General features: G+C 40.2%; 1 protein-coding gene across 7 annotated transcripts in view; it reads right to left on the bottom strand.

Moving 5' to 3' along the window:
* Nucleotides 1-23,800, bottom strand: part of CDK14 (cyclin dependent kinase 14) — a 357,378-nt gene that overhangs the window by 166,835 nt on the left and 166,743 nt on the right. For all 7 annotated transcript variants that reach the window (XR_012774172.1, XR_012774170.1, XR_012774171.1 and 4 more), the window contains 2 exons: nt 22,830-22,953; nt 365-485 (listed from right to left, as the gene is read on the bottom strand). Coding sequence is in view for 4 of the 7 variants with exons in the window: in XM_075492799.1 (XP_075348914.1) it covers nt 365-485; nt 22,830-22,953 (245 nt within the window). In the remaining 3 variants the exon portion in view is untranslated. The remainder of the gene's footprint in view (nt 1-364; nt 486-22,829; nt 22,954-23,800) is intronic.

Genomic DNA, 23,800 nt, shown 5'->3' with positions numbered 1-23,800 from the left:
ACCCAGAGAATCCTGGTTTTGTCCTTGCTACCGCTGGGCATGGTAAAAGTCTATCTCCTGCAAAACAAATATCATATCATATCAAAGTACCACATTAACACTACAGAAGTCAAGCAATAACTCAGTCTCTTGCAAAGCACCAATGGCTCTTCTAGTGGTGTGTCAACAGCAGGCACCAGCTGCCAACCAGTTGGGTGGCAGGAGGGGATTCCTTTAGGGAGATACTGAGTGAACCACACAGATTACTACACACAAGTTTTTTAACCTGTACCACTAATCTCGCTACATATTTGTTTTACACATCTAAAAAAACCTCAGAGCTAGAGCACCTACAGAGAGTCTTGTGTAAAGATTCTATACTTACCACATGTCAAGGCAGGTGGAATATTCTGTTGATCCCAGAAGGACATCTGGAGGCCTGTACCATAGGGTTACCACTTCATTGGAATACGTATGGCTGGGAACTGATTTAGCTCTTGCAAGACCTGTGGGGTAAATACAAATAAATTAATGCAAAAAAAAAAAAGAAAGAGTTTGCTGTATAGTTACAATCCTAAAAGGATATATGAGCACACATCATATAACATGATGGCATGTTGCAAGCGTTTTCTTCTTCTAGTATTGGAATAAGTTACTTAATGAAAGAACATGGTAGCATCTATCATTTAGTACCTGGCTAAACAGAGCTGTGAATATTATGAAGGAATAATAAAATATGCTTTTCATAATGACACCACAGGCCCAGGAGAGATGCAAAGATACATTGTGGTATATCTGAATGAAAGTCAAATAAACAAAGATTTTCATTTCCATTAACTGCACATCCTTAGGCATCGACAGTCTTTCATTTCAATGTTATTTAGAAAAAGGAAATGAAAAGGAAACTCCCAAACAAATAGTGCCACAGATGAGATTTGGTCTTTTAGGGGAGCCTAAGGAAACCTTCTACAGTTTACACTGCAACCCCCAGCCTGCTTATTCAAGTTTATATTTGAAAGCAGTAGACACACTTACACATTGCCATTCAAATAAATATTAATATTGCAGTAATACATCAGAAAATGGTATGTGCAAAATCCTTCTCTCTCAACAAATGTATATTGGCAGCGCACCAATCTCAGAAACAGAAATCATTTCAATGAAATCTGTGGCCTACTAAAGATACACTGTTTACAATAATTGCCTTCTAAGATGTCAGTCATTTAAAATAATTCACATTACTGCACAACCAGAATCTATCTCATGTAAAATTGGAAAGATTTTAGGAGAGACCCTCATATGCTAAAAACAGCAGTAGAAAGCATACTTTTCTAACAGTTCTCATACGGAAGCCTCTGTCCTCCAGGAAATGGAAAAAGATTTTCAGGGCTATGGTGACTGTTCCCATCACAGCCATGCAAACACCTTTTCCAAATAATTTGCTCCTAGTTACTGCTTGAGACCATCCGCTCCCTCTCTGGGAACACTGGACATGCACAAGTAATGGAAATCAAGAGAATGTGCTACTGGGTTTTTTTGTGTCTTCCTAAACAAAGAACTACCGATTTCCCTTTCACAAAACAAATGAAATTACTAAAACAGAAGGTCATGTCTTACACCTTACAGAAACCAAAAAGCGAAGTCATACACTCAGAAAGAAATATGCAACATGAGAATTCACATAAGAGTGCAGATGAGAGTCCTTTGCACCTTTATTCTTAATACACTGGAGAAGCTATTTAAGAACAGTTAATCTCAGTGAATATATCTCCATAGTAATGATGGCAAATCTTGCCAGTAGATTTCATTATCAGCTGATTATAGCAATTAGACCAGTGCAGGGGAATAATTTGACTTATATGCCAGAATTTCTTCTGAAAAAAAAAATTACATTTCAAATATGAATAACCTTTTTTTTTTTTTAAGTTTTCAGACCTCCATCTCTTTTACATTTATGCACCTGGCCACCAGCTCGATGAATAACTTGGCTCACACAGACAGCTCTGGGTTGGCCAGGTACAGCCCCAAAGAGGCCAGAGGAGAGGTCACATCATATACTCTGCAGTGCCTCTGCCTCCAGATTAATGTTTTTGCTTCTAGGAGATCAGAAACCACCAAATGCTCTAACTGGTGAATAGTTCTTATTCCTAGCCCAGAGAAACATTAACAAGTGAGTTTCTGAGCACCTATATCCCACGTGACTAAACTGAAACAGTAGTCCCTGAATCTGTGGATATGGACCTACTATTATTAAGCTAAATAAAAATTATTAAAGTATTTGAGAAGCCTGGATGGTGAATGCCTCTATCCTTCTTTGCCTGTCTGAGCTCCCCTTTAGTCTTGCCTGAAGAAGACTGAATTTGGTTGCAAACTATCTCCTCTCTAATCTTCTACCTAGCTTTGATAGGAGAAAAGGCATAGGCAGGCAGGGAAGAGGCACTTTTAAGAAGCCAGCAACATCGTGTGACTTGGGGAAAACTGGCAAAAACCTTTAGAGCTTGTGGGGTGAAGAATGAACTCAGGTCTCCATGACACAAAGTCTTTGATCCACACACTCAAGAAACCTCCCACGTAGGGAGGAATGAGTACCCAACTTGCCATACCAGAAATCATACTGCAAATAATACAATATCCATGCTTGCCTGCCAGTTTCTGCCACTTTACTAGCCAGGATGGAGCTTTGCAAGTGCTATAGTCAGCCCAAGCACACCTTTCCTCCTCTTCTGCGACTGTTCAGCATGGAATCAGTCCTCTCATCCTGCTGGGACTGCTGCCCATCCTGTTTCCTCAGCCCACTGCTTCTAGATCTCCTCCATCTCTAATCCGTTCCAGGTTAACTAAAATCCATCCAGTTTTCAAAGAAGGGCCTTTTTGGGCTAATCCCAGCCTGCTGAACAACTAAATGTTTTTCTTTAATCTGCTCTTCTCTCCCAAAACACCATGAAAGCCTCATTTGACGTTAGCTGCTACATCTGGTTTCTCAGTTATAAGAAGATCATTACTGGAATGGAGAAAGTTGTAAACAAAACCTTAATTTGTAAAAGCAAGTTGAGGCCATACATTGGCATCAGACAGCATCACCGGCTTTAAGAGGTTTATGAGTACAGGCCATATGTTTTAAGTTGTGGCCAACTGGTTTCCTAGTTGGGCACAATACACTACTTTGGAAACTAAATGGCCCGATGGAAAGCAGGAGTGAACAACCGAGGGAAATACTCACAAAGGCTAAAATTTGGCAGAGGAAAATTTGGCACAGTCCCACTGTGCAGTCAATCGCTCCCCCTGTGCAGAACTGAAAGGACCTGAATTAGCCTAGTGCCTCAGAGGAGCTGCTTTCTCTCATGGAGGGAGCAAAGTTTGCTTTTTCTGAATAACACTATGCATAAAGAAGGCATTTGCAATTATGAACACTTTCACTTGAAGACTCAAAATTAATGCAAACGTCTCTCATCACACTTAAGGCATGAAAAAATATCCTCATCTTTCAGATATATTTACAGTTTAAAAAGAATGCTATCAAAATATGTATGTGAAACACTAACAAGATACTGTATTTCTTGTTTTGATGCTCCAGATGCAAATAGATGACAGTTACCAGGGGTTTTTTTCAGATATCCTTCTGCAAGAAAATTTGCTATATATTTTATACCCTTTTGCACATCCAAATATGCTTACTCATGCAAAATTTATTTAACCACATCCTTCAACTGAAAGAAAACTGAAGGGTAGGATTAATTAGCACAGCATGTTCGATCACTTTCTTTAAGGGTTCCCTGTCTGTTTCCATGGTTACACTACAGGAAGAGCGACAATCTTGTTTTAAAAAGACAGAGCTCATGGGGGATCATCAAAACTTCAAACCTTAATGGCCAGTGTGCATAAAAGCCAAAAGATAGAGAGATCACCAGGTGAGTACCCAATATTTACATATTGCTGCTTGAGCACTTTTCTGCCTGGGAAGATGGAGGGAGGACCTCCTGACAAGCAGTGAACTCCCGTCCGGTTCCTGTGTCTTCTGAAAGATAAAAGGTCAACATGTGTCCTGCTGTTGCAGCCTTATTCTGAGAGAAGGAAGCCAAGTATAAGGCCCAGTTATTAAAAGTCAGGTCGCGTCAGACCCACTGGGGAACTTGTGTGTAATTACAGGAAGAACAGACACTGTTTAATGTTCTCCAGGCACTTCTATGGCCCTCATTTATCCAAACTGAAAGACAAAACTGCTCTGATGCATTACATACTGCAAGGCTTGCACAACAGCATCTACCTGTACTGCAACACAAGCCACAACCTGCTTTTAACTTATTCATTAAACTACAGCTCAGGATACCCTGCAATGCCCTGTATTTAAAATACAGAGTGAATGATCTATGCCTATGTATGTATATCTTTAACACACAAAACCTCCTGCTGCCTTCTACTCTGGGAAGGAAAGGAAGGAAAAAAAAAAAGAAGAGTGAGAAGATATTTCCTTCCTTGATAAACATAATTTTCTCTGCTTCATCTGGCTTTATCTTTTATCTCAGACTCAGAAGTTGTATCTGATTTTACCTAGCATCAGTTATTGACAAAACACATTGCACTGATTTATCACTGTAACTTTTAAATTTTATTTGGCTTTTACAAGAGGCTGTAGCTATATCCAGACTCAAGACCTATTCAATACACACACCTTTGGCTACACAAGCACAAATATTAATATTTGATATCTCCTTAGCTGCAGGATAGCTTTCTAGTCAAGTTCATATGACAATCAGGAAGCCTTTGTTCACAGCGAATATGATTCTGCAAATGAGGAAACTAGTCACGTCTGCAAAAACAAGGGCTTGCCAACCATGTGCATGCTTTCCCTTTCCATACCTTAAATGTGTTGAGCTGTTTACTACTTTGATTTAGATATATCAAAAAGGCCTCTAGTAAGGCATACTGCAAAAAAAGAAGGGGTTTTTGTTGCCGTTTTTCCTTGATTCAGGTTCTTTTTGTGCTTCCTTTTTTAGCCTCCTGTTTTGTTTATTTTAACAATTACCTAGAGTTTGAGGTAAATGGCTTATAAAACCATAACTATGATTCAGTAACAATATTAAAATATTGTTAATGTATTCTATTGTAGATCATGAACTGTCAACTTCACTTAACCTATTTACTCAGCTACTTGTTTTCCAACAGAAGCATATTTATTCAGTGAATACCTGAATGACAACAAAACAGGAGTAAAATGGGTGGAAACACTGACACTGCTTCAATGAAGCAGTCAGCTCTCTAACCCAGAAGTCAGTTCTCAGCAATCAAAAGCATCCTGCAGCCTTTAGGTCCCTCTGCTGTTTACCTGAACACCGCTGTCACTAAGATGCAGCTTTACCAGAGCATCTGAGTTAAGTTCCTTTCAAATAAGATAAAGTACCTACAATATCCTATGTCTAAGTCCTGATATAGCCACTAGATTATGGTAGTGCTGTTCATTTATAAAAGTTACCCACTATCAGGGAGAGCCTAATTAGGTTCCCAAATTAGTATTCCCAAAATGCATTTGAGCAATGACTGGTCTTCCAAACCGGAGTGCAGGAGTCAGTCTTCAAGAGGCAGAGAGCAATAAGTAAGGCAAGAGGCATGTGTGCCTCTCTGCCTGTCTGTTTTTTCCAGCTGTATCAGTTGTTCGAATAAAAGATTATTTTTCCCTGCAAATCTTATCTCATGTATGTCTCCAGACCATCACTTACAGTAAGACAGATGATAATTATGCTGGACTGTGAATGGGACTCAACTGTCAATTTGACAAGCACAAGTTGCAAAAAGGGGAGACGCAGAAATACTTTTTCTGCTATCAGAAAGAATGACTCTAGCCCTTGTGAAAAGTGTTTTTCTTTTCCCAACAACTCCAGCATCATCTCTTTTGTCATCACCTCTTTCTTCTGCCTCCTGAGCCACCCAAAGGATCACAGCCAGTGGAAAAGTGGGATATCAGAAAGAGCTCAGCTGTTGGTTGTATATTAAAAGATGCCTTTGATTAATTTGACTGAAAGCCATCCTAGCTATAAAAGCTGTTTATTTCCTTGGTTTAAAATCCTTATAAAAAATTTCTGACACATTTTGAAAAAGCCCACTGATGCTGAACATGTACTATGACTGCCAAATTCATTCATTGTCCATTAGCAGAAAGAAACACACCAGAAATTCCATTCAAATCAAAAAGTGGTATGGAAGTGGTATGGAAGTGCAAAAGAAATGTATGCTCCATTTTCAACACTGGGAAAATATAACTATTCCCATGGCCTTCTGGGTCAGCATGAATATGTTCAACTGCGTCTGCTAGTCTGGAAGCTGAAAAGTAGTGTGGGCAGGAAAAAAAAAGAAACAATCTGCACCAGCACTGTAAACATTCACACAGGCGTGAAAGCTAACAGAACTCAAGGACAGCAAGCAATTTCACATCAAAGATAACTTCTGCATTACTGAAAAGACCTGGATTCATTATGGATATGGTACATGTGCCCACAATACCTTAACAGTTGACTGATTTAAGTCTTACTTTCCAGATTCTGGATTTTTACTTAATGATCCTCAGTTTGTTGTCTCACAAAAAATCTGTATTTAGATGATGGCCTCTACTCCTAACAACATCGCAACATGAACACACCACTTCACTAATAAGGCTGCAAGTGAAAATGTCAGAATTACTCATTCCACAGTGAAGTTATTAGGTTAGAAGCAAAGAGTTAACAATGACTGAACAGATGGTTTTAAATTGGGAAGATCTGCAGAGTGCAGGGAGGAAGTTCTAGAAAGGACAAACAGGCAGAAAATAATTCTTCACTGAAAATGAGAGGTAATGTGTCTCAGGATATTTTAATATACCCTGAGAAAAGAGAGAAAACTGGGAAACAACTATGAATGAATGAGCCCAATACTGGAAAATAATTCAAGTTTAGATAATAATAATAATAATAATAATAATAATAATAATATATGTGGACTTTTAAGACACATGAGCAATGAACTTGCTGAAGACAAGAAAGGCAACAGACCACCTTCCTACATTTTTGAGGTATAAATGTTTCACTATCATTAGGATTTTCCCCTAACAAACCAAAGGAATTCAGAAAAGAAAAAATAAAGTGATCCAGGGGAAAAAATGTTGTATGGAGACAAACTGAGAGCTATGGATGTTCAATCTGGTGAAGTATGATAGTCCATCAAGCACTGACCACAGAAGTTAACAAATTACTTCAGGCTATTGTGTATGAAGTTAACAGTTTACCATGATTCCTATCTGTACAACTAAAAGCAGGACTGCAAGAGCCATTTTTGGATGACTCCATCTGGGGTTCAAGCAAAAAAGAACCAACCCTTATCAACTGATACCTTGATAACTTATCACTTGATAAAAGTGCAGTAGCTACTTGACATATTGCATGAGACAGGCTAAATATGACATACTGGTAAAGAAATAAATAGGCTTGCTCTGTGCTGTGCAAGACTTATCTTTTTTAGAAAATCATTGTGTAGACAGACAAACTGCCTCCCCCTTTGTTCGGGTGCTAAGAGGACTGAACACATACCAGATTCAAGCCCATCGTATACAGGGCAGCAGTACCATTTAAATCCTTCTAGTTTAATGTTGTATTAAATCTGACAGCTGAAGAACTGTTAAAATAAGCACAACTTGGAGCTACTGTAGTGATTCACAGTCATCCAAACAGAAACACAGAAGCTAAGTTTCACCAAGAATTTCATTTTCAAACATCTAATCCCAGTTGTTTACACTCAGGTAATTTTGTTTCTTAACTGACCATACAACACTGGCAGCAACAAGGTGATGCCACAGCAAACACATACCACTCTCTCCATCTATTAATGGGGTCCACAACTCAGCACAGTTAATCTGTGGAGCACTGGAACACTGATGAAAGGCAACGATAGTCGCATGACCACTGGGATGTTATTCTACGGAGTGATTTATTCCAGTGGGATACTACAATTTTGCTGATCCATCATTTCCCATCCAGAGGTAAAATATCTGGAGAGCTTTGATGAAGAGAGTACCTCAAGTCATTGTCAGCTACTAAAAGCCTAATCAAGTACCTGCAAATTTATTTACAAACAAATTGGATCTCAGGAAGTGGTCTAGGATAGTTAATTTAACAAGAACAGGGCTACATGGAGAAGCAAGTATTTGAGCATTAGCATCTACAAACAAAAAGTACTTTTGAAAAGCAGATCTAACAACTATTTTATTTATAAATCAAATCACACTGCCATTTGACATTACCCTGCAGGAGTGGAATTTGTGAATTTGAAAAACTGTCGCCACATGGGTATTGAAACCATCAATTCTTACAGTACAAGGTCTGACTTAAGTATAAACGGCACAATTCTGCAACTGCCAGCCACCAACTCCTGTCCCCTGTACGGCACAGCCAATGCAATTAAGTTTGATGTGCCTGCTTTTCCAGCTAAGGTGTTACCTGTGCATACAGAATCACAGAATCACAGAATCATATAGGTTGGAAAAGACCTTCAAGATCATCAAGTCCAACCATAAACCTGACACTACCAAGACCACCACTACACCATGTCCCTAAGCACCTCATCCAAACGTCTTTTAAATACCTCCAGGGATGGCGACTCAACCACTTCCCTGGGCAGCCTCTTCCAATGCTTGATAACCCTTTCAGTGAAGTAAAATTTCCTAATATCCAGTCTAAACCTCCCCTGGTGCAACTTGAGGCCATTTCCTCTTGTCCTGTCACTTGTTACCTGGGAGAAGAGACCGACCCCCACCTCTCTACAACCTCCTTTCAGGTAGTTGTAGAGAGCGATAAGGTCTCCCCTCAGCCTCCTTTTCTCCAGGCTGAACAACCCCAGTTCCCTCAGCCGCTCCTCATCAGACTTCTGCTCTAGACCCTTCACCAGCTTCATTGCCCTTCTCTGGACACGCTCCAGCACCTCAATGTCCCTCTTGTAGTGGGGGGCCCAAAACTGAACACAGTATTCGAGGTGCGGCCTCACCAGTGCCGAGTACAGGGGCACGATCACTTCCCTAGTCCTGCTGGCCACACCATTTTTGATACAAGCCAGGATGCCATTGGCCTTCTTGGCCACCTGGGCACACTGCTGGCTCATATTCAGGCAGCTGTCAACCAACACCCCCAGGTCCTTTTCTGCTGGGCAGCTTTCCAGCCACTCTTCCCCAAGCCTGTACCGTTGCATGGGGTTGCTGTGACCCAAGTGCAGGACCTTGCACTTGGCCTTGTTAAACCTCATACAACTGACCTCAGCCCATCGATCCAGCCTGTCCAGGTCCCTCTGTAGAGCCTTCCTACCCTCAAGCAGATCAACACTTCCACACAACTTGGTGTCATCTGCAAACTTACTGAGGGTGCACTCGATCCCTTCGTCCAGATCATTGATAAAGATATTAAACAGAACTGGCCCCAACACAGAGCCCTGGGGAACACCGCTTGTGACCGGCCACCAACTGGAGTAAACTCCATTCACCACCACTCTTTGGGCCCGGCCATCCAGCCAGTTCTTTACCCAGCGAAGAGTACGCCCGTCCAAGCCATGAGCAGCCAGTTTCTCCAGGAGAATGCTGTGGGAAACAGTGTCAAAGGCTTTACTGAAGTCTAGGTAGACAACATCCACAGCCTTTCCCTCATCTACTAGGCGGGTCACCTTGTCGTAGAAGGAGATCAGGTTGGTCAAGCAGGACCTGCCTTTCCTGAACCCATGCTGGCTGGGCTTGATCCCTTGGTTATCCTCTACATGCCATGTGATAGCACTCAGGATGATCTGCTCCATCAGCTTCGCCGGTACCCAGGTCAGGCTGACAGGCCTGTAGTTCCCCGGGTCCTCCTTCTGGCCCTTCTTGAAGATAGGCATCACATTCACTACTCTCCAGTCACCTGGGACCTATCCAGTTAGCCAGGACTGCTGGTAAATGATGGAAAGGGGCTTGGTGAGCACATCTGCCAGTTCCTTCAGTACTCTCGGGTGGATCTCATCAGGCCCCATAGACTTGTGAGTGTCTAAGTGGTGCAGCAGGTCACTAACCATTTCCCCCTGGATTATGGGGGCTCCATTCTGGTCCCCATCCTTATCTTCCAACTCCAGGGGCTGGGTACCCAGAGAAGAATTGGCCCTGCTATTAAAGACTGAGGCAAAGAAGGCATTAAGTACCTCAGCCTTTTTTTCCTCATCCTTGGTCACTGTGTTCCCTCCTCCATCTACTAGGGGCTGGAGATTCTCCTTAGCTCTCCTTTTGCTGCTAATGTATTTGAAGAAGTGTTTTTTGTTGTCTTTTACAGCAGCAGCCAGATTGAGCTCTAGCTCAGCTTTGGCCCTTCTAATTTTCTCCCTGCACAGCCTTGCTACACCTTTGTAGTCCTCCTGAGTTGCCTGCCCCTTCTTCCAGAGGTCATAGACTCTCCTCTTTTTCCTGAGTTCCAGCCAGAGCTCTCTAGTCAGCTAGGCCGGTCTTCTTCCCCGCTGGCTCGTCTTTCGGCACGTGGGGACAGCCCGCTCTTGTGCCTTTAGGACTTCCTCCTTAAAGAATGTCCAGCCTTCCTGGACTCCTTTGCCCTTTAGGGCTGCCTCCCAGGGGACTCTCTCGACCAGTCTCCTAAACAGGCCAAAGTCTGCCCTCCGGAAGTCCAAGGTGGCAGTTCTGCTGACCCCCCTCGCCGCTTCTCCACATACCAAAAACTCTATCATTTTGTGATCACTCTGCCCAAGACGGCCTCCAACCATCACATCGCTCACAAGTCCTTCTCTGTTCGTGAACAAGAGGTCCAGTGGGGCACCTTCCCTCGTTGGCTCGCTCACCAGCTGTGTCAGGAAGTTATCTGCCACACACTCCAGGAACCTCCTACACTTCTACACTGCAGGACGCAGCTGCATTTGTTCTATTATCCAGCCTCATCTTTTGAACCATGACTGCCCTGCCTGGCACAAACTGTTCTCGAGTGATCACGGAGTTTAATCCAGGCTGCTTCCAGTACCTGAGCCAGACTATTTATAGATAAGACAAATACTCAGCTGATTTTTGTCATTGCTACAATATGTTATACTCTGCAGCTTATGTATTTCCTTAGCAAGTAAAACACTGTCTTGGCTGTTCTGCCAAAAAACTCCAGTATGTTTTGGACTCCAGAACGCATCACATTAGTACATATGTTCACATACTAGATTAACACCCAGAGCATCTAAAAACACATCTGCCTGCTCTGGCTTAAGTCAGAGAAAAATGATCTGAAAACATCAGTACAGTACAGTACAGGCATTGGTGCAAAACTAACAAAAAAAATTCTCTCAGTTATTTCAAAGCTTTTTGAAATACACCAAAGAACAAAATAACTATAGAAGACTTAAAGATTTCACTACATTTTAAAATGATTTTCACTTTGCTTTCAAGTGTGAAACCATTGAGAAAACCTGTGTAAGTACTGTTGCTTCTGTAAAGCAATATTATAAAGCAACATCTTACTACAGGAATCTTGGGAGTCTCAGATTCACCTGTTCAATTGAATCGCTCCGCAAACTCATTTAATGTATATGTCATCTTAAATTAGCTGAATCACAAATCTTAGAAGGAAAGTTTTATGTGAGAGACGTTTCAATATGCTTAGGTCTAAATGATTATTTGACTTTGCATCAGTAATCAGGCATCTGTATTCCTGCAGAGCCACCTAATCAGTTCTTAATATAATTTTGTCACATAAAAAGAAGAAATGAAAACAGACAATTTCGTTTTTAAAAAAGTTACATTAGAAGAGCATTAAGGCTGTGCCTTAACAGTATGATTCTGAAAATATGTAGTTAAAAAGCAAATGTTGCATCATGAAGCATCTTGCTCTACAGTGGTATTGAAACACAGAAATGCCACTGCCAGGACAGCAAAACTGGAGCCATATAACCAAATCTAGTCTATTATGTACAGACGTAAGCCTACTAAGTCAGTAGAATTGCAGAACCCTGTAGCATAACTGAATAAAACAAATGAAAATTTGTTAGTACTGAAACCAAGCCGTTCTTTTATCTATTCTTTCATTTAACTTAAGGACTATGGATGTACTTCTCCATGCAATGCTTGATAAAAACTACTTGTAGATTGCAAGCAAAGGATCCCTGATAGTATTTTGACCACAGACAAAATATTACTGTCATATTAGTAGTACCTTTGAAACATTTCATGTTTTATTTAAACTACTTTCTATTTCAAGTTTGCATGTATGAGCAAATTGTAAGTACAGGTGAGCACATCTCATTTAGCATCACATCTTGCAACCTGTGCAGCAAAGCTGGCGGTAATCCTGAGCACAGATAGAATGGGCAAAGAATTGACAAATTTTCAAGAAACTAACATGAGGCATTTGTGTTTATAAAGTACATTTCAGTGAGCCACTGCCTTTTCTTTTTATTCCTTTTTTTTAAAAATTTTAATTTATTCAGTTTTTTCCTAGGGTCTACAGACAGTTCAAAGCTGAATCAAATTTCCAGCCTGCTTGAAGAATCCATAACAACATCAGTAATGACAGTACAACAAAGTTTTTCCCTTCTAGTGCCTTGTACTTGATATCTGCTTTTATAATCAAATCAACCCACTGCAGTTAATATCTAACTTAAAGACCATTGCAATGAAATATCCTTAAAAGCAAATATAGCCACGAGAGCAAATATAACTAAAAAATTTGATGTCCAGGTGACTTTAAAAATGCTGCAATAAGAAGGATAGGAGTATGTTCATGGCTGTGGGTAGGAATAAAAGAGATGACATCTGAAGGTCTCCTTCCCCCTTATTGCCAATGACCACAGAAAAAAATTGCTGTAATATCTGACATATTATAAGCCATAAAAGCTAAAGGTGGGAAAAGCTGAACTGACTTTGGAGAAGAGCTTGGGCACCTTTACCAAAGTGAAGATCTAACCAGCCATTTGCCCTACCATGTAACACAAAAGTCATACAGCAGCATTTCCTCTCCATGCAAAGTGGTTACACACCAGATAAAACACATCACCCAGATAAAAAGCTGCTGATTCCTGATCTCCCACTTTTAATATTGGTACCTTTGTGTCGTTCAACATTTCGCTTGACCTCTCAGTCTTATAGTTTGATTATTTGTAACATATACAAAGGTGGCTATGTGGAGTTAACATTTGTACAGCTCTTTGGAAATGTAAATCACCAGGTAAGTGTTACACATTACTAAGGCAAGCACTGTCTGACCTCTTCTCCCTATCATGAAGGCCAATTGCTGCAGGGGAAATTCTCATCTTAATGCAGGTAGACCTGCAAGCATGATTTTTATGTACATCAGTACCAATTGTGCATCTATAAATATATTAATATAGCCAGCACTGTGTCCTTCAGAAGGAATGAAAAAACCCTGCATAAATTATTCAAAATTACCTAGATAAAAAGTGACTGTATTGCAGTAAGGTAAGGTTTTAAACTGTCTGGGGCAAAATAAATTATGTTATGAATTACAGAGCCACCGCCTTTTTAAAATGCTATCTCAATTATGGAATTATTTCATATCATGTTAAATGGCACATTTCTCTTAAAGAACTGCCAGTCTCTGTTCACGTTAACCTTTTTCTTTGCATATCAATATTGTTGTTCTGACTTATGATGAATTCTTTCGTCTTTAATCCACACCATTTTCCAGTTATCCTTTAATTTCCATATAGCTGATTATTTCCTGTGTAAAATAAGTCTGCATAACTATTAACACATTAATGAAATTAAAATTATTTTAAAATTTGGCATAGTTTTCCCTAAGTGTGTTCTCTTAAATAAGGAAACTTTAAGCAAAACCATAATCAGACCAAAAAAGCAAAGATGAAGAGTACTATGGGATCAACCAGGACGGCTATATTCAAAAACTTTACCATGACCATAGTCGTCGTTTTCCTCTGTAACTGCTGTATCAGAAACAAACAACGAAGCTTCAGTTTTAAACAAAGTTCAGTGTTTTAAATACAGAGACTTGCAACCACAGTTGTCAAAAGGCTAAGGCTATAAAAGAAGCAAGATGTGTAGGAAGAGAAAGTGTTCTCATATAAAACTGATAGAACATGGTCACGTAACTGAATAAGGCTTTTTTTCAATTAAAATATCCCTTGTCATTACTGCCCAGATTTTAAGTACATTTACAGATTCATTTGGATGGATGGATCTCTCTTGTACAGACAGCAGATCACAGTTCTCCATGATTTTTGTGCAATTATCACATAACAGTCTGGTTGACACTTAGGTGGGGAACACAAGACAACAAAAAAAATCATTATTGTGGTAATAATGCAAGATCACAGTCAGCATTGAGCTAGCTGCAGTACAGATGACATCTAAATCCCATGTTGTTCTTAAGTACAAAACACTGAAACAGATTTTTCATCACAGTTGTTTTAATGGTGTCATAACCAACTTCCTTTATTGCCCTTAATGGATAATTAAGATGCTTTCTTCCTATTTAAAGGCTCAGTGTAACTCTAACTTGTAAAAATGGGAAACTGGATTGAACCCTAAGTAATCTGAGATGTGTTTAACAGGGGACCTATCTAGTGAGTCACACCAATCTCCAGCTCCTTAATGGTTTAAAAAAAAAAACATTTAAAAAAATTTTCCTTATCAGCCAATAATCCTACACAGTGCTTCTCAGTGGGAAGGGCTTAAATTACAGCATCTACTTTAGTAATAGCTGAAAAGGCTGGTATATTTAAAGAATTTTAATTTCAACTGTTAAAAAGCAATCAGTGAAGACTGACACAGCCAAAAATTCAGTGTGTGGCTCTACTTTGCATTTAGTATTAGTAGAGGGAAGCTAAAGTCTTAGTTGAACAAAACTGAACATCACAGTTTTTGCAAAGTGCTGTCTCCAGACAGTAAACCTGTGTAAAATCTATTCTTTCCCCATAGGCTATCAAACCCAGTTTATGTCCATAAGGTATTTTTCCTGCACTGACTCTCATGATGACAATTTTTATTTAGATTTACCTGACACCTCAATAAAACCACCAGATCTATGAAGTATATTAGACTGAGGTCCACAATGGGAATGACAAACCACACAGATATGAGAAGCAAGAAGCATCTGCAATGGCACTAGATCACAGTATCCTACGTCTTCAGCTCTAAAACAAAACACAGAGGAATTCTTCAACCCCGATGCCAAAAATCAAATTTGCACTGCTGTCGCTTGCGATTTCCTGCCACCTACACACCTTCTCTCCCTCTCCACCACAGATCTGTTCTGGGCAAGATGAGAGAAGGTCACGAGCACAGTACGTGAAGCCCTTGCTCCTGGGAGGAGAGGGGAAGGAGGCAGCTTTGGCTACTCCCTGACAGCAGCCAGTTATACTGTAAGAAACAGAAGGAACATCAGGAGTGGAGGGAAAGCCTGTCATCCTGGGAAAGCAAATAACTAACACAGCAGCCTGCCATGGGTCTCTGGGTCCACAGTACCCACAGCATTCACAGCCTATGACTTTAATCCTTCCTCCAAGAGAAAGGACTTGAAGGTCCCCTAGCTACCTATCAGCTCCACTCCTGAGCTTTGGCCTCCCTTTCCCTGGATCTAGAAAGAAACAGGGACAGCAAGGGCTTTTTTCACTGTCTCGGTAGTGTGTGTTTGAGGTTATGCCAGGACAAATGCACAGTCTGGTCTGCTGCTCCAGGCCTCCAGCCCAGCTGCCACCGTGAACAGCATTATCAGCTTCTGCTCTCAAGGGAAAATGCTGTATTTACAGTTAATTACAGAAATAACTGTCTTTTATAAAGACCTGCAAGCTAACTCAAGTTTGAGCAGTTCAGGTTTCACTTTCCAGGTTCCCATTTCCTTTTTACAACTTACAGCACTGTCACTGAAGTCATCTGCGTTTCTTGATATTTAATACAACTAGAGTCCTCAAAGAAACCCATTACTGACCTTCCTGGGGGGTACAAGAATAAATTCTTCAGATTTCAAAGGCTGTTATCAGAGGGGAACAGGCTGCACCCAGGGTAACAGCAACTTCCCACAGGAATATGGGAAATAAATGCCTTTTTCTTTCTCTGTTAATTCAGACAGGGTGTTAGAGGGGTCTGGGGACCTACATTTGGGGTAAGCTGGTTCCCTGTATCTGTAGCAGCCTCTGATAATAAAAATCCAGACAGCTTCCACTGTTTTATAGAGCTTCAACAAGGCCTGCTGTTGAGGCAGCAGGAGCCCGCTGTGCGTCAGCTGCCTCAGAAGTGACCCAGGACGGTCCTACAGCTCATCCCGAATGCCAGGCGGCTGCAGCGCCATGGCCCGCTGTTCCTCAAGCTCGCCTGAAGCCAGGAAGATCAGAGGTAGCCAGCCTACATAACTAGGGATGCTCTTGGAGGAGTTTTGCAAACAGTGTCATCAAGCATCACTGACGATATAAAGTACCAGCTCTTCAGGCACTGTAATGACTCCTTATACCAGCATCTTCAAGAACTGATACTCTGTGGAGCATTTACAAAGAAAAACATAGCAGTTTTAGAAAAACAGGCAAGCAATCTTTTATGCTATCCAACCTTTCATATGAATCTTACGTGGTACATTATAAAGAAATTCCTTACGGGATTCTTACTGTGAAAAAAGAACTAATTTTTTTTCAAGTTGTCAACATAGCTTTAATCGTTTTAACAGTAAACTATACAGCAATAGTCTTGTCCCTCGTGACAGATCCCCAATATGCTCCCCACAGAAAAAGCTATATGGAAATTCATGGAAACATCCTCTTTAATACTCAGCTGCAGTTTTAAACTGCAACTCCATTGAGTATAACTCTCTTTATTACAAACCTCAAGCCTCTTTGCTCCTGCTATCTATTATTATCATCATCCTGTGTATCTAGAAGGATGCATGATTCAATCACACTTACTTGATTCTTTCTTTTACTACCTCACAGGGCTTTATATTAACAAAACTCTGAAAGCTTAAGGCAGGACTTCCACCGCAATGCAGACCTCCTGCAGCTCCTTACTCATCTAAGGAGATGCCCAAAGACAACAAAACACTGACAGGAAAAGCTTCAGGGTCAGTGTTATTTGGGAGAGTAAAGCAAAGACATTTCCATGAAGATTCTCGTGCTGTTTTTCTCTCCAAAGCCCACTTCCACAGACAAGAAGGCAACTCTCTGACTGCAGGAACAAGCACTAAAGCACTAAGTTCCTGATGCTCTTTCTCACTCACCTTACAACACTAGAATTTGTGGTGGTGTTAGTGCAGTTTGAAGATAGTTTTAAAGGACTAAAACTAACAAAAATCAGGGCAGAGAACAAGAGGGAAGAGGAAATGTCTATTCAAGTAATAATAATAATAACATCAATCAGCAAGTTTTCCTGTCCTTGCAAATTATAGTCACGCTAACAATACCTTCTAGACATGCTGTGATTCATACTTTGAAATCATATTTTGCACTTCTGCCTCTAAGGTACCTGCATAGTCATAGCCATACACTGTGTCTTGGAGCCACGGCATAGTGAGAAGGTCAGTGTACATACTAAAAAGAATGTTAAAAGATTAAAATTAAAAGATGTGACTACACTGGAGGTCCTTGCACTTACAATAACTGCACAATCCAAAAGAGAGACCAAACAGGTCGTCAAACTTCTCATCCACCCACTTTGTGCAGTTCACTTCTATTGCAGGCCTAGCAGAAAAGACAAATGGGAAAGTTTCACAAACAAGCAATCCCCTGAAATACAATTTCCAGCAGCAGGTTGATCAGCTCACAGATAAAGCAGGACAAGGGCTCTACTAGTAATTTGGCCAGTTTCTCTCACAGCCTCAGAAGTGCTACCACTGCTTCACATGCTAGTCAATTTAAATGTTTTGTTCTCTACACCCGTGCCCTGAGGATTTTCTCAATGCACTGAAAGGTGATGTCAATGTGCCTACCCTCAAAAGCTAGGTAAATGTTCTATCTGAAAATTTCTAATAACAAGTATAACTACATATTTTTCAACCCAGAAAGCACAAAATTATTCTAACTAAAGGCTATGTAAGAGTAACCATACTATGATCAGATTAAAGGTCCATATTGTCCCTGGAAGAGTCAGAATATTAGGCTGTTAGTGGATGTTTTGGGACAGAGAATAAGAAACAAGGCACAAAGAGTAAATCCTTCCTGGAAAGTCCCACATGGAATGTGGGACCAACCTCCTACTTGATTGTTATCAGCTATTTAGGGACTTCGTGCTGGAGTTTATTATGTATGATAATCTGGATGCAAGCATAACTGATGAGCCAATCTTGATTTATATCACCATACACAATAGCTAAATGCCAATACCCAATCACTAAAAAACAAAACAAAACAAAAAAAGCATGGTATATACTGAGTCACAGAACCACACAAGAAGGAGAATTCACCTAGTTCAACCTGCCAGAGCGCTCAAGGCTTTGTCCAGTCAGTGAAGCAAATGGAGATTTCACCATCTCTCTGGACCACTCCAATGCTGAAGTACTCTCATAGTGAACATTTCCATCCTTATACCCAGTTCCGTTTCAACTTATGACCGTTATCCCTCACTCTCCCACTGCACCTCAGTAAAGAGCACCTTCCTGCTATGCACCACCATCCTCTTGGTAACTGTCTCTTAGGCACTGGAAGACTGCAGAGCTAGTCATTTCATTACAGAAGGCAATCCCATGGATCAAACATGATTTACCTTTACTAAAACTGGCAAACACTTTCTTCACACATACAGAAATGACTTCCAGGCAGACTTGCTCCATCATTTTCCTAGGGATGGTGGCTGACCAATCTGCAGTACCCCAGACCTTCCTTCTTGCCCTTCTTGAAAACGGGTGCATTAACCTTTCTCCAGTTATTGAGGACCTCCCCCACTCTACACAGTCTTTCAAAGATGATACAGAATGACATTGACATCAGTCAGCTTTCCCAGTACCCTCCGGAGGCCTCCTGCCTGGATCCATGAACTTGCACGGGTCAAGATTTCTCAGAAGGTCCCTAACTCAATTCTCTTCCACTCACCCGTTTCCTCCCTGAACCCCATCTCTGAGAACAAAGGCCTTATTTTGAGATCTTATTCATGAAGACCAAGACAAGGAAGTCATGGAGCACCTCAGCCTTATCTGTCACACCTTTAGTCACACCTGCTGTGACTAAATCACCTGCCCCACGTAGCACTGGGCCTACATTTTCCACAACCACGTATTGCTTCTCTCCCTCACCCTCTTCCAGCATCTTACCTTTGCCTCCTCAACACCCCATTGTTGCCCACCTCCTCCTTCACCTCAACACATTTTCCTCCCAGATGCCTTAATCCCCTCACAGAGCTTCTGTTGCTACCATTTAAACCCTTCCAACACCCCAGACCCTTCTGCCTGTGGCCACTCAGAAGCACGCTCATGCAGAGTCAAAGATAATATGCCTGACAGAGCTTGCCTGTTCCTCTGGTATTTTCATCTATATTTGCTCCTATAGTCTTTGGTATGTATTTCTTAGAGGTTCAAAGTGACATTTTGAAAATAAGGTATCACTGAAATGACACGTGGCACTGGTTATAATATGTTCAATATGAATACAAATCACATATTTGCTTAGGTAACTATTTTGCTTAGATTACTAATCACCTGATCCCAACTAACTCTTGAGAAAAGATATTCTTAGTGTTCGATCTTTGAGTTCATGCTCCTATCCACTGCCGTACAGCCATTTGACACTGTTTATAGTTAAGATAAATGCATTTATTCTAGAATCATACCTTGCTTTTAAAACTGTGTAATTACTTTCCTAAACAAAGGCTCAAAGATTTTCTTTTTTTAAGTCAATACACATCCAAAGGCCAAATAAATGCATCTGTATACAGTGCAAAGAAAAGTTAAAGTGAAGAAATTACTAACCAAAGGCTAAGGAACAGCTATGGAGCCCAGCCTTTGTGGTAACTAGCATCAAGCACAAGGCTCTATTCATTTAAGTTTGTAATTGCTTATGGCATTACTCATTAAAGGTTTATAATACTTTATGTCAACTCAAGACAGACATATGTGAGGGGGAAAATAAACAAACCTGTAGACAGCCAAATTCACACCACAGGATCAAAAATAATTCTTGCACTTCGTTTCATAAGGAGAATTCCTAATATACTTTAATTTCCTCCAGAATTTTAATTAGATTGAAAAAAAGAATGCAGGAATGGAGTTCAAGGACTATTTTTCATAGCAACAATTATTCAAGGTGTAGTCTTCTCTATTACATCTTCTCAAGAAAGCCATTTTTTATAGCTCATCCATTTTTAATTTGATAAAGCCTCTATGTTCTGTTCTCCCTTTTCATTTGACTGCTGAGTCTTCTCATAAATGTTCCCTAGCAGCTATAGCACAATGAACAGAAAAGCAAACCACCGTTCATCTGAACAAAAGACACTCCCACACAGTGGAGTATCTATGTCTGGAAGCCTTGCTGTAGAAAAACACATGCCCACAGTTATTCAAAGATTCCACTTCAGCCGCAGTGCAATGCACCGGCAGGCATGAATAGCCTTTCTTTTACGTTGTTTATTCAAGAAGTACGATCCACTACAGCCCGCTTTTAAGTATTTGATATCCTACACTGAGGAGATTAAATAAGCCCAATGCCAAATGAAAAACTTCGGCCATGCTCTTGATTTTTTGTAAACTCTCATTTCTCATGCCTCCAGTGAAAGAGGTCATGACCCTTCAGACTTTAACCTCATCACTTCTAATTTTTCATCTTGGTTCTCAGAAGATAAATTTAACCCATCTGGTTTTCAATTTTACAAGGTCATGAGCCATGAAAGAAAATCTAGCTTTAAAAATAAATGGAGATATATACTCTTCTCTCAGTGTATAAGAGTAGTTTACGCAGATGTTTCTGTTAGGTCAGGACAAACTTCCAAGACAAAAAAAAATCCTCTCCACAATATTACACATTCATATGTCTACCACTGGGTATTTCTATCTGGTTGTACTTACACATCTCTAGTCTCTCTCAAAATAATACACTATGGTCAACCTTAAATTCCCGCCAACACAAAGCTGGGAAAATCCTGCCTTTAATGTCACCACCGGGATATTTAGTCTAGTGCCACAATGAGGCAATAATTTCATCAGAAGTGACGGTTACATTTCCTACTACAGCAGGGTGAAAACAAACTTCCCACCCTTTCTTCTGCTCTATGGCAGCATCAGGCAATACAACCAGAGAGGCATCAACCTACATCTGAGCTGGACATTTCATTGATCAGTTCACACCTCCAGCAAGGCATTTAACAGTGCTGGTGAAAGGTGTTTTTTGTTTTCTTAAAAACACAGCTGAAAAGTTTGCAGCCTCCCTCTCCCCAGCCACAAAAGCCATAGAGCTTCAGCAACACACACACCGCAAAACCCCCTCACTGTATGAAACATTTGTAAGATCATCTACAGAGTTTTCAGTATCCATCAAAGCTAAGGCACTATCACCACAATCTCTTGAAGGACTTATAATATGGGGATACTTGGAAGTCAGATAAATTCAAAGTGTTTTATACATATAAATGATACAACAAAACCAGTCATCTCAAACAGCACAGCACAGCACCTTCAACAGAGGACTAACTCATATTTCACTACAAAAACACTTAATGATTCACCTGTTTCATGTATTTAAGAGATGAAATCTCACAGTAAAATGCAACATGCAAGAATGCTTTTTTAAAGCATATCTTTAAAACACTTCTGGCATCTTCCAAGTTTTGAAAAACAGCAACAGAAAATGGTATGTAAAACCATATAATAATTGTTTCTAATACTATTTCTCTAACTGCCTTACAATCCAAAGGCCAATCAAGTTCTTGTGGACTGTGTCCACCTTAAGTCCTGTGCCCTTCCCCAGCATAGCAAATACACACTGAGCTGTTAATTGCAGTAACGCTAATTAAAAGACAAAAAAACCAGGACTACATTAACAGTGAAATTGCCAATAAGCACATAAGGCTCCTTCATTACTGGTGCTGCATGAAATGTGAAGCCTGATGTGGATAGCAGTCATAAAAATAAAAGACATTTTAAAAAAGCTGATAGGTCACATTTTCAGCTTACTTCAGAAGTTCTGCTGGAATCAGTAGCTGAGAAGTTGACCTACAGGAAAGAAAGAAATTTCTACAACATTTTGTAAAAACCACTAAAGAAAAATATTGCCATTTTCCACATCTGCATTCACAACAGTTTTCAGAGGAAAGAATACTTGCCCCAGTGTAGCCACTAGAAAGTATTAAAAAAAAAAAAAAAACAAAACACCAACCTAAAAAATATAAAAAAGGCTAACATTTCAGGGGACAATTTCCCCTGACTTTATACTCCACATAAGGCTTCCCCATAAGGGACTAATGGATACTGAAAGCAGTCCAGGTGAACTGAGTTTCCTTATTCTTTAGAAGGAATACTTATTCTTGTGTCCTTCAGTCTCTTTCAATGACCATTTTATGAAAGTTAATCCAGATCTCCACAACCCTAAAGCTGCTTCCATAAAGTGACTGTGCTCTTCATAGTCTGTATTTCCTCAGGTCTCTATTTTTTTTTCTTTTCTTTTTAAAGGCTTTGAATTCTAATTCAGAGGTCTCATGGTAAATAAAATTGAAATACTTTCAGCACTATCTTCCTTGTGAGAACTGGAGTATATACTTGTTTTTCACTTGCTCCCTTTTAATCAAGCATTTTGTTGACCATAATCAATTTCTTCGCTCAGGAGAAAAATGTGCAATTATCTACAATGAAGAAGGTGTGTCTAAGGAATAGGGTGGGGGGAAGAGAAATCAATGGAACCATCTGTCTGACATTCCTACAACATTATAAGAGACTTGTAATTAACTGCTTGCCTACCAAAGTCTGCCAGCTTTAACTCCCCCGTGTCACTGATCAGAAGATTCTGTGGTTTCAGGTCCCTGTGCAAAATGTAACGCTGGTGGATGTAAGACAGTCCTCGCAGCAACTGAAATAAAAATAACTGAAAAAGAGGGGGACAAAAAATGACCTCTGTTAATATTTTGCATATAATCACAGGTGATTTCTTCACAATATGCAGGGTGCTTGCATATTGTGGTAACATTGTGTCAGAATTCCTCCCAAACTGGCGTAATTCCCACCCAAATTTAACACAACACAATTTCCATCTAAAAAATATGTACTTCTCAAGGACTAACCCCAGCCTCCAAGCCCTACTATATCATAGATTCAGTTTGCCTGCTTTAAAATAACAAGAGCAATACAACCATGTGCAGAAGGCTCAATTTCTACCAAATTATAATTATACTCCATTTACCCATATGGCCTTAGAGATTAGGTGGTAGCCTGAAGACAGATGTGTATCTTCACTAATTATAGGAAACAACAGTACAGGGTGGATAGGGATGGGGAGATAAGGCTGGGGGATGGGACACTGGAGCTAAAACAAAGAAGAAACTAATAGTATAACAATAATGCCTGTGTACCCAAGGAAATCTGCAAGTATGATAGGTTTTCTCCTGCAAAAGTTTTTTTTAATGGGAGTTGCTTATGTATTTTTCATTAGGAAATAATAATTCTCACTGAACATAAAGATGACTTTTTAAACCTACTTATAATAGCCTTTAAGGTAAATTTAGACAGGAATCTAACTCATCCCCCATGTTTCTTTTAACCCTTCACTGGGCTCCACAAATGCTTTCCCTAGAGCTAAGCATTGATATTGTGTATTTTTGTAATTTACAATTACGAACAAAGAGCTGGATGATGAGATCTTTTGTCCTCCCCTTTTCATCTTCTCTCCCATGATTCTCCTGAATTCTTACTGGCACCTGCTGTGAAAGGCTGTA

Source organism: Mycteria americana, chromosome 2, assembly GCF_035582795.1.
Source record: "Mycteria americana isolate JAX WOST 10 ecotype Jacksonville Zoo and Gardens chromosome 2, USCA_MyAme_1.0, whole genome shotgun sequence".
NCBI lineage: Eukaryota > Metazoa > Chordata > Aves > Ciconiiformes > Ciconiidae > Mycteria > Mycteria americana.
The sequence above is the reverse complement of the archived record's forward strand: the minus strand, read 5'-3'. Positions and strand labels throughout refer to the sequence as shown.